Source organism: Eulemur rufifrons, chromosome 2 (genome assembly GCF_041146395.1).
Source record: "Eulemur rufifrons isolate Redbay chromosome 2, OSU_ERuf_1, whole genome shotgun sequence".
NCBI classification, from domain to species: domain Eukaryota; kingdom Metazoa; phylum Chordata; class Mammalia; order Primates; family Lemuridae; genus Eulemur; species Eulemur rufifrons.
Window position 1 is genome coordinate 6,467,462 of NC_090984.1, and position 9,616 is coordinate 6,477,077.

The 9,616-nt window shown below is 60.5% G+C and overlaps 1 protein-coding gene across 3 annotated transcripts; it reads right to left on the reverse strand.

The window, feature by feature from the left end:
- Positions 1 to 552: 552 nt before the first annotated feature.
- HOMER3 (homer scaffold protein 3) lies at positions 553 to 8,434 on the reverse strand. Of its 3 annotated transcripts, none has more exons than XM_069494269.1 (10): positions 8,273 to 8,434; positions 6,467 to 6,548; positions 6,227 to 6,383; positions 5,876 to 6,007; positions 4,091 to 4,198; positions 3,190 to 3,311; positions 2,388 to 2,544; positions 2,013 to 2,126; positions 1,832 to 1,918; positions 553 to 999 (listed from the first exon to the last, which is right to left on the reverse strand). In XM_069494269.1, exons 2-10 carry the CDS (start codon positions 6,478 to 6,480, stop codon positions 808 to 810), a joined length of 1,083 nt encoding a protein of 360 aa, XP_069350370.1. In that variant the 5' UTR covers positions 6,481 to 6,548; positions 8,273 to 8,434; the 3' UTR covers positions 553 to 807. The 3 variants fall into 3 exon arrangements, with proteins under 3 accessions (XP_069350370.1, XP_069350386.1, XP_069350378.1); XM_069494285.1 differs by lacking the exon at positions 8,273 to 8,434 and adding an exon at positions 7,549 to 7,697 and having other exon boundaries at positions 553 to 990; XM_069494277.1 differs by lacking the exon at positions 8,273 to 8,434 and adding an exon at positions 7,023 to 7,215.
- Between the last annotated feature and the right edge of the window lie 1,182 nt (positions 8,435 to 9,616).

Consider the following 9,616-nt stretch of genomic DNA (forward strand, 5'->3'; position numbering starts at 1 on the left):
TTGACTCGCTCAGTGTGATTCTCCAAGAACGACAGCAGTGAGGGTGGGTGAGTACAGTGTGGCCGCCTGTGCCTCCCCCAGAACACCGTGTCCACTTCCGGCAGGCAGCCCCTAAGCTGTGCAGACAGACCACCAGCCTGAGCTCCAGGCTGTGCCACAGGCCCTTGCGGCGGTGAAGCCCCTCTGGGTTTCTCCAGGGCCTGCAACTGCACTGCTCTCCAAAGGCACCGTGAGGTTTCAGTGTGGTCACCCTTGTGCCTAAGAGCTTCCCCAGCTAGCCACATCTGGGGGGTGTGACCAGAGTGAAGGGGAACCTCTCCAGGGCTCCCTGAGTCCAAACCTGGCCAGACAACTCGGGCTAAGCCGAAGGGGACAGGCGGAGGTACTGGGCACACGCCTCGGCCCCTGAGCCTCACTCTGCACCTGCAAGTGGCTCACAGTTGCCGTGTGGGCGCGGGGTCAGCCCAGGTGCACCCCAGGGGAGGCATGTAAAGAGGCCGGTGACAGATGTTCGTGGCGCACACACCACACATACACAGCCACGCTTAGAAATGTAATCTGGGCATCAGTACACGCCCCAGGGATCTAGAAATTCTACACAATGGAAAGCTCAAAAACAGCCCCGAACTGTGAACGGCCAGTGCCGGCTGGGGAGGCGTGGCCAGGCCTGTCCCGGGCTGAGTGGGGACCCCCAGTCCCTGCTAGGGGGAATGGGCCCGCCTGCGGCCTGGCCCACGCGGTGGGCCGGAATCGTTCATGTATGAGCAGCCTGAGGGCCCCGCTCCCGCCCAGAACCAGCAGCCGGGATCAGGGTGCGGCTTCAGCCAGGCGGGCCAGGCCATCACGCAGCTCACTGAGCTCGAATAGCCGCACGTCCAGCAGCTGTGCCGCCCGGCCCACCTCGGCCCGCGCCCGCTCCCGCTCAGCCCGTGCCTCCTCCAGGCTGCGCTCCGTCGCCCGCAGCTGGTGTTCCAGCTCCGCGTTGCGGGTCTCCAGGTCCTGCAGGGAGAGGGTGGGCAGGATTGGGGACCCCAACAAGTCTCAAGAGTCACCAGCCTTGCCTGAGGCGTCCAGCATCTGACAGCCATCCCCACGGTCCCTGCTCTGGCCCAAGCCCCCTCTGCCTCCCCGCCTGCTCCCCGCGCCTCCGCTCTGCCCACAACTGCCTGTTCTCCTGGCCATTTGGGCCATTTTGAACACCACAGAAGTGATCCTGTCCTTCCTCTACTCAAAACCATCCTGTGGCTCCCATCACGTGGGGAATAAAACCCACACCAGCCTTACTGACCTCCTTGTTCCCTGGACACCCAAGTTTCTTCCCACCCCAGGGCCTTTGCATGTGCTCTGCCCTCTGTGCTATGCACTTCCCCAATTTGTCTCTCCCAGGGACCCTTTTAGGGGAACCAGATCCTTGAACATCTCTGCTTGTTGGGCTCCCAGGAAGTGCTCACTGAACATTTTTTTAGATAAAGGCTTCAGCCAAAGCCAAGCCAGCCAGACCTGGATTCAAATGCAGGCTCTGTGACCTCGGGCTGAGGACGTGAGGACGTGACAGGGTCAAGCATTGGAATTCAGCAGGGACTCAGAAGTCGCTTGTTAAACTCACGGAGGAATGTGAAACTACTACTAACCGTTGGTTACGAAGCACCTACCGTGGGCCTGGTCTAACCAATGATTTACAGTCTTAGGTAGACACCGTCCTGACTCTGGGTACAGGTGAGGAAACTGAGTCTCGGGGAGGCACAGAGCTGCCCAGGACCCACCAGGAAGGCAGATCTCAGGTTTGCCCCACTCCACCCCTGTCACCCCACCTCCTGGCACCCACACAGACCTGCACCTTCTGCTGCGTCTCCTCGCGCTCAGTGGTGTCCGGGGCCTCTCGGGGCCCACCCGTCTGCGTCCTCAGGGTCTGGATCTCCTAGAGGAGGAGGGGTCCCAGGGTCTGTCGGGGGTCCCGGCTCCCCCGTGGGAGGTGAGGGAAGGCCAGGCCCAGGCCCACACTCGGTGCTCACCTGGTCCTTGGTCTGCACTAGTGCCTCCAGCTGCTCTAGTGACTGGCCCAGCGCTTCCTTCTCGCTGACCTGCTGGGGAGCCTCCGCAGCCGCCTGGGCCTCCAGTTCAGCCACCTGTGCGAACAGGAATCTCAGCCCCTGATGCTCCAGCCAGGACCCCTGGGGAATTCGCCTCCTGCTGGACTTTAGGGAAGCTGGCATTATCTCAGACCCATTTTATAGAGCAAGAAACTGAGGCTTGGGGAAGTGAATTGCTGAGGCCACACAGCCAGTCCACGAACCCAAGGCAGATGGGACAGTGGAGACGCGGACTACACAATCGGGGAGGTCTGGGGGGTGAGGGTGTCTCTGGGAGGGAGGGGTCTCTGCCCTCACCCGCTGCCGCAGCCGTTCAGCCTCCGCACGCTGGGCCTCCAGCTGCTGCCTCCACTGGGTGGCAGCGGCGTTGGCCTCTCGCAGTGCGCCCGCCAGCTTATTGTTGCTGTCCTGCAGCGCGAAGAACTCGGCCTCCCACTGTACCTCGCCCACGGAGCTGCAGGGACGCGAGGGTCAACAGGAGGCGACCCTGGGCCGGGGCCGCAGGGTCCTGGGCGATGCTAGACTAGGGGGTGGGACGACAAGGCGGGGCGGGGTGGGGTAGTTCTGGGCGGGGGTGGGATCAGGGCGATACTGGGCTAGGGAAGGCGGGACACTGCGCAGGACTAGGGGGCGGGGCCGGGGGGGGCTCTGGACTAGGGGCGGGGCCAAGGTAGCGCCGAGCTAGGATAAGGGGAGGGCCAGGGGGCGTGGTCTTGTCTGGACCAGGTCCAAGCAGGCACGTGGAGTCCGCCCAGTGAGACACTGTCCCAGTGGGAGGTGCCAGCGATGGGGACACGGTCAGAATGGGGTTGGGGGTGGGGAGGCGCCCTTGGATTTGTCACCGGCCTGGGCTGGCACGGACCGGGCGGGGTTAGCCGCTAGCAGCGGCCGGGAAAGGGGCGGAGTCAGCCGCGGGGGCGTGGCCAACGCAGAGTCGCGTTGGAGGGGCGGGGTAGGCTCGGGACCCGGCAGGACCCGGGCGGCCTCCTCCCCTTCCGCACGTCCAGGGTCCGAAGCCAGATCCCGCCGTCGGCCGCACTCCCTGGGCTTCTGAGAAACCCCCTCCTCGCCAGCCCCAACGCCCTGCCAGGCCCCTCACCCCTCGGACAGCATCTTCTTGAGCCGCTCTCGCTCCGTGGGGCCGGGGGCGTCCGCGCTCTGGCTGCGGAACAGCTTCTCCTCGCCAGGGCCATTGGCACTGACGAGGGGGCTCGGGGGCACCTGCGGGCGGGGACAAGGACGGACTCATGATAAGCCGTGGCTTCAGTCAAGCAGAGGTTAGAGGGTCATGGTTGGGGTGCCACTGGAGTCGTGACTGAGGTCAGGGGGTCGTAACTGACCTATGGACCCCAGCAGGTCCTGCCCAGCACAGGATCCAAGCGTGTCCCTCACCACCTCACCCACCCTCCATGGCTCCCCAGGACCCCTGGGCTGGGAGTCCCGTGCCCCACCCCCACCTTGCCTGCCTGGGCTTTCACTAAACCCGTCTAAACCCGTCTAAACCCGCTGAGGTGCTTGGGATCTGCGAGCTGCTTCCTCATAGCAAAGCCCTTCCCTGAGGCCAGTCTTCAAGATCAGATTTATGAGTATGAGGCCAGCAGGAAGGGCCCCGAGGGCAGAGGCTAGCCTGGTTTTTCATCTCTGTAACCCCTGTGCCCAGCCTTGGGCCTGGCACACAGCAGGTGCTCAATAAATGATGCTGAATTAATTAATGTGAGAAAACACCCAGGGGCAGTTCATGGCTCTTCCCTGTACTTAGCCGTTTCAACTTCTAGCCTTCAATGCTGCCATCTGAGCTGGTTTTGTCACGGGCACCTACTGGGCGCCCTCCCTGACCCTAGGCTAGGCCCAGGCCCCCAAGACATGCTCCCATACCTCTCCTCTGTGCTCACTGCCATGGGTCTAACTTTACGTCATCTGGGAGCATTCGGTCTTGGGAACCAGCATGGCGCCCAGACCCCCCAATACAGGTGGGCATGGGAGGCACAAGGAATGCCGACCTGGTGGGAGGCGAGCCCCAGGGCTGGACTGGTGAGCTCCCCCCCATCCTGAGATTTCTCCCGGGCCAGCCTCGCCGCTTCCTTCACTTCCTGGAACTTCTCAGCAAACTGGAGGGCCGATGGAGGGAAGGAGAAGGAACAGACAGTCAACAAACCCCCAGGTCCCTCCCCAGGTCATCCCCACCCAGGGACAGCCCTGTCGCTTTGGAAAGAATCTTCAGAACTGTAACTATCCCCTTATCACACAAACTGGAAGAAGGAAAGACGGTTTGGTAAATGATGTTCCAGCAGAGGAGGTATTACGGCAGGTTGCCAGGTGGCATTAAATCACAGAGGTGGCACGAGGTACACTGTGCCACATTGAGAAATGGATTCCCTTTTCCTATCTGACTTATTTCAACAAAGAGAGACTCAGGTTGGTGCTAATCTGTCTTTAACACCTGTTAAAAATCCCTTTATAAAAATGAGAGAGTAGGAAAAAAGAAAAAAGAAAGGCGATACAAGGACAAATTTAAAGAGAGAGAGAGAGAGAGGTCTTGGGCTCTGAGAAGTAACTGTAGTCAGTGAGAATAATCTCCACTCCTGTTTTCGTTGTACTAAATGATTACATTTACCACTTATCTATGACAAGGAATATCAGTTTTCCAGTTAGGACAGGATATGATTTTTCCCCCCATTTTAAAATAAATTTCCTTAGTTTAAAAACAATTTTGTTAAAGAAAATCTTAACAAACAGCCACTTGATTTGTGCAGAAGGCATCAGTGTCATTCATGAAGGGAAAATGATCTTTTCCAAAAAATGGTCCAATGGCTGGGTTTGGTGGCTCACACCTGTGATCCCAGCACTCTGGGAGGCTGAGGCAGGAGGATCATTTGGGATTAGAAGTTTGAGACCACCCTGAGGAAGAGCAGGACCCCGTTTCTACTAAAAATAGAAAAATTAGCTGAGTGTGGTGGCATGTGCCTGTAGTCCCAGCTACTCGAGAGGCTGAGGCAGGAGCATCGCTTGAGCCCAGGAGTTTGAGGTTGCTGTGAGCTAGGCTGATGCCACGGCACTCTAGCCTTGGCGACAGAGCAAGACTTTGTCTCAAAAAACAAAAACAAACAAAAAAATGGTCCAAGAGCAATTCAACACTTATGTGGGAAAAAAATGAACCTGGACCCCTACCTTGCACCACCCACAGAAATTAATTCAAGATCTAAATGAGAAAGATAAATTATAAAGCTTCTAAAACAAAACAAAGGAGAAAATCTTCATGACCTCAGAAAGGCACAGAAAACACTAATATCAAAGAAACAATGGATAAAGATAGTATGGAAGTATAGAGATGGCAGAGGGTGGTAGATAAAGCAGTATTGCTGGGGCATGTGGGGAGGTGCCCAGCCCAGCCCAGGCACTCATTTGACGCCCCAAAGAAGAGTAAGGTGTATTCAGAATTGGAGCAAGTGGCCAACAGAACTGGGACTCAAACCAGGGAACCTGGAATAGGCTTCCAGTTCATCTAATTTCTTTTATAAATTAATTGTTTTTTTAAGAGATGGGGTCTTGCTATGCTGTCCAGTCTGGCCTTGAACTCCTGGGCTCAAGTGATCCTCCTACCTCGGCCTCCCAAAGTACTGGGATTACAGGTGTGAGTCACCACGCCCAGCATTCTGGCTCATCACACTCAGCCTGCCTATTCTGCAGGGAGATAGAGGCCTCAGACCTGCCCGAGGTCCCCCATGCATGGAGAAGAAGACCTAGGCCCAGCCCTGTTCCTCCCTGCATTCTTCTCCCAGGCCTACCTGTGTCAGATGCTGCTCAGAGGCGAAGCCAAGGCCGTAGACAGTGTTGGCACGACTGTCCGCCCACTGCCCGAACTTCTGGGAGGTTTTGGTAAAGGTCATGTTGGGGGTGACGGTGCTGTTAATGATGGCCTGGGCAGGGGGTGCAAAACAAAGTTCAAGGTTGATGGGACTGATAATAACATGAAACCCCCTGTATCACCTTTCGTGAGGGTCTTGGAGCCCTGAGCCATTTCAGGAAGCAGAAACTGAGGCCCAGGAAGGCTCAGGGTTTCCCATTCCCCGTAGCACACAGGAAGTCCTGTCATCAAGACCCCTGGTGCCTATGCCCTGCCCAGACCCCGCCTGGACCTTGGCACCCCCGATGCTGATGATGCGGTAGACATTGCGGGTGGCATCGTAGAAATAGGAGACAGTGAGCGCATGCTTGCCCGCTGGGATCCAGTTCCGCTTGGTGGCCGGGTCGATTTGGAACACGTGCGCCCGTGTGCTGAAGATGGGCTGCTCCCTGCGTGGGGAGAGGGTGCTCAGTGGGGCCCAGGCACCCCCACCCAGAAGCTCAGAGCCGGGCTGGGGGAGCTGGGAGCTCACCTGGCTGTGGACATTGGTCAGGCTGGGCTGGGCAGGCTCTAAGCGGCAGCCGGAGGGCTGGCAAAAGCCACTGGCTTGGCCCCTAGGGAGAGAGGGGGCCTGTGAGTGTCCCTCAGGCCGGGCTAAGGAAGGCCAAGCACGTCCAACCTCAGGACCCACCGCCAGCTGCACCGTTCACAGAACTTCCATCCAAGACGCAAAAGAATTAGTAAAGATCGCTGCACTAGCAAGAGGACCCCATCTTTCTTCATCTGGGGGAAGCCCCGAAACACCCTGGGCAGGAGGACATGGGTCTCTGAGAGCAGCCAAGTGGTCCCCGACATCCCAGTGAAAATTCTCATTGTCCTGGTTATTGGCCACCAAGTGAAGCCCCTCCATCCTGGGACTGGGCGGGGAAAGCCAAGGCCCACTCTGCCCAGTCCGTTTCACCCATTACTCCCCCCACCCAGGGCCTTCCATCAAAAAGTGGGGCGTGTACAGGTGCTTACTGGGAGACCAGTTCCCCACTAGACTGGGAGAGGAACCCCTCAGCCCCCACCCTCGGGCAGACACACACCTTGGAGTCAGAGTCCAAATCCCCAGGGACCCCCAGCCTAGTTGAAAAGACAAGATATAGCCAAACAGCAAACTCCCCCAGTCCACCGTTGGGGGCAGGACAGAATCCAGGATTAGGAGACTGGGGCTCCCCAACCTCCCAGTTGGCTCCTCTAGCCACCAATCCAGGAAGCCAGGAACATGCTGGGAGGGGACTTCCTGATCCTCCCCCTGTGCCCCAAAACCTGCATCCAGGGGATCTGCAAGGGACCCAGGAGGAGATTGGGGGAGGGGAGGCCCCAGCCCAGAGGCCTCCGTGGTGGGTGCCCCCCCCCATCCTGTCCTGGGCAGCTGCTGTCCCGGTCACAGGGTCTGAAACCGGAGCCCCCGGTGGAGGAGGGGTGGCAGGTCTGGCCTGGGTTGGGGACGGGTCTGGGCCACCGAAGTTGCAGAGGTTGCAGCGGCTGTGCACGGGGATCCCCGGAACCCAGGCCCTTCCGGTCCAGCCGCTCCTCCGCGACTTGCGGCGTTAGGGGAAAGTTACTCACCAACTAGTCATGCGCCTCGGACGCCGCCGGACGCGGGGCTCCCGGAGGGGGGGGTCTGACACTGCCCGGTGACAGGAATCCCCAATCAGGCCGGTGGGTGAGGCCCCATCCCACGCGCCCCACTTCAGGGGGGCCTGATATTCATTCAGGATCCAGTCCCCACCGGCATCAGGAGGACACCAGTGCGCACCCCAACTTCGGGACGCGCGCCCCGACCGTGGAACTTCCGAGATCCCCGCGACGCCCCCCGACTCTGGGTCCAGAACTTCGGGGACACCTCCTCTACAACCCCAGGTCCGTAACTTCGGGGACCCCCTCCCGCGCTGCCATCTCAACCCCAGATCCAGAACTCTGGGGACCTTCCCCTTATGCCCAACTCCTAAACTTCGAGGACCCCCCTGGCACCCCTCCAGTCCGATGTCCGGAATTCCGGGGCCTCCTCCCGCGCCATTCCGCCACTCCAGGTCCGCAACTTCGGGGACCCCTTCGCAGCCTCCTCCAACGCCGGGTCCAGAACTACTTTGGGAACCTCCCGCGCCGTCCCCGCCCCGACCCCGACTCCAGAACTTCGGGACCCCCGCGCTGCCCCCAGCCCTGGAACTCGGGGGCCCTCGCACGGCCGCCGGGCCCCGCGTGCGGAACTTCGGGGGCTCCCGCGCCCTCCCGTGTCCCCGGACTCCCAGGCCCCCGCGCTCCCGGCGCAGGCTCGGCCGGCCGGGCTCACCCTGCCGGGTCGGCGCCCCGCGAGTGTCCGGGCGCCGGTCGGGTGCGGCCCGCGGCGGTGACTCCGCGCAGCCGGGCGCCCCGCTCGCTCCCTGGCTCCCCGGCCCGCGCCCTCCGCGCCGCCCTCCGCGCCGCCCGCGCCTTTGTCTGCGCCGCCGCCGCCGCCCGCGCCGCCTCCGGTCCCATCGCGGCGGGTCCCGACGCGGCCGCCGCCCGCCCCGCCTCCCCGGGCCGCAGAGGCCGCCCCGCTGCGCCCCCTGCCGGCCCCTGCGGCTGGGGGCGCGGGGGGGGAGGGGACGCGGGCTGGGGGGCTGGGGCGGAGAAGCGGGACCGGGGCGGGCGTGGAGGTGGAGGGCCAGGGGTGGGAAAAGGGGGTGGGGACAAAGAGGCCGACATCGTGGATGAGAAGGGGACCAGGGGAGACGGACAAGGAGACAGGAAGCACAGGGACAACAGCTGGACGGATAGAGATTTGACCTTCACCTTCTCAGGGCCTTTCAGGTCGCTGCTGCCTCTCCCTGGGGTCATGACCTCGAGCCTGTGACTCGGGGCAAGGTTCCTCCTGGCCGGCCTGACAGGAGTGGAGGTGCAGGGTTGGGGTATCGGGCGCTGGTGAGTGAGGCCTAGGGTCTCCGTACAGTAGGGGCTCAGCGAGTGTTGCCAGGAGTCGAGGAGACCCCCAGGGGGACGGGCTGGAAGCCAGGCAAAGACAGAGAAGCCTTCCTACCTGTTCTCCCCAGCCCAGATCCCGTGGCGGGGACATCTGTCCACCTCTGTCCCCCTCACAAGAAAATGATAAAAATGCCAACTATGGTTGGATTGAGGCTATTATTGCTGCTGTTTGGGGGTTCCAGAATCCAAGGGCTAAGGGAATGTCAGTGTCCAGTGTATCCCCTCAAGCTCTGCTGGCCTGGGTTTGTCACCCCTGGTCACAGGGAGGCCCCCTTCCCACACTTGGTCCTTCAGGAGCTGAGCTGGGATACACCTCCCCAGGCCTGAGCCCACCCGAGGGTCCCACATGTCAGTCCTGTTCCGGTCCTTTCCTGGCTTCTTCCCCAAAGTCACACAGGGCCATCGGGTTCATGAGCAGAGGCCATGTGGGTCTTCAGAACCAAGGCCTGAGCTCGCCAGAGCTTTGAGCCTCGAGAGTGAGTTTTCCAGCAACTTCAGAGGCTTGTCCTTTTCATCTCTGAGACCTCCACTCATATCTCCTTTCCCTGGTTTTTATTGTTTGTCTGTTTGTTTGTTTGTTTGTTTGTCTGTCTTCAAGACAGGGTTTCTCTCTGTCACCTGGGCTAGATAGCAGTGGCGTCATCACAGCTCACTGTAGCCTCCAACTCCTGGG

Coding starts and splice junctions, on each gene's coding strand:
- HOMER3 (XM_069494269.1), bottom strand. Junction 4,199..5,875: donor CTGAGCAGCATCTGACACAG/GTAGGCCTGGGA, acceptor TCGGCCCTCCAG/TTTGCTGAGAAGTTCCAGGA. Junction 3,312..4,090: donor TGGGGCTCGCCTCCCACCAG/GTCGGCATTCCT, acceptor CCCCGCCCGCAG/GTGCCCCCGAGCCCCCTCGT.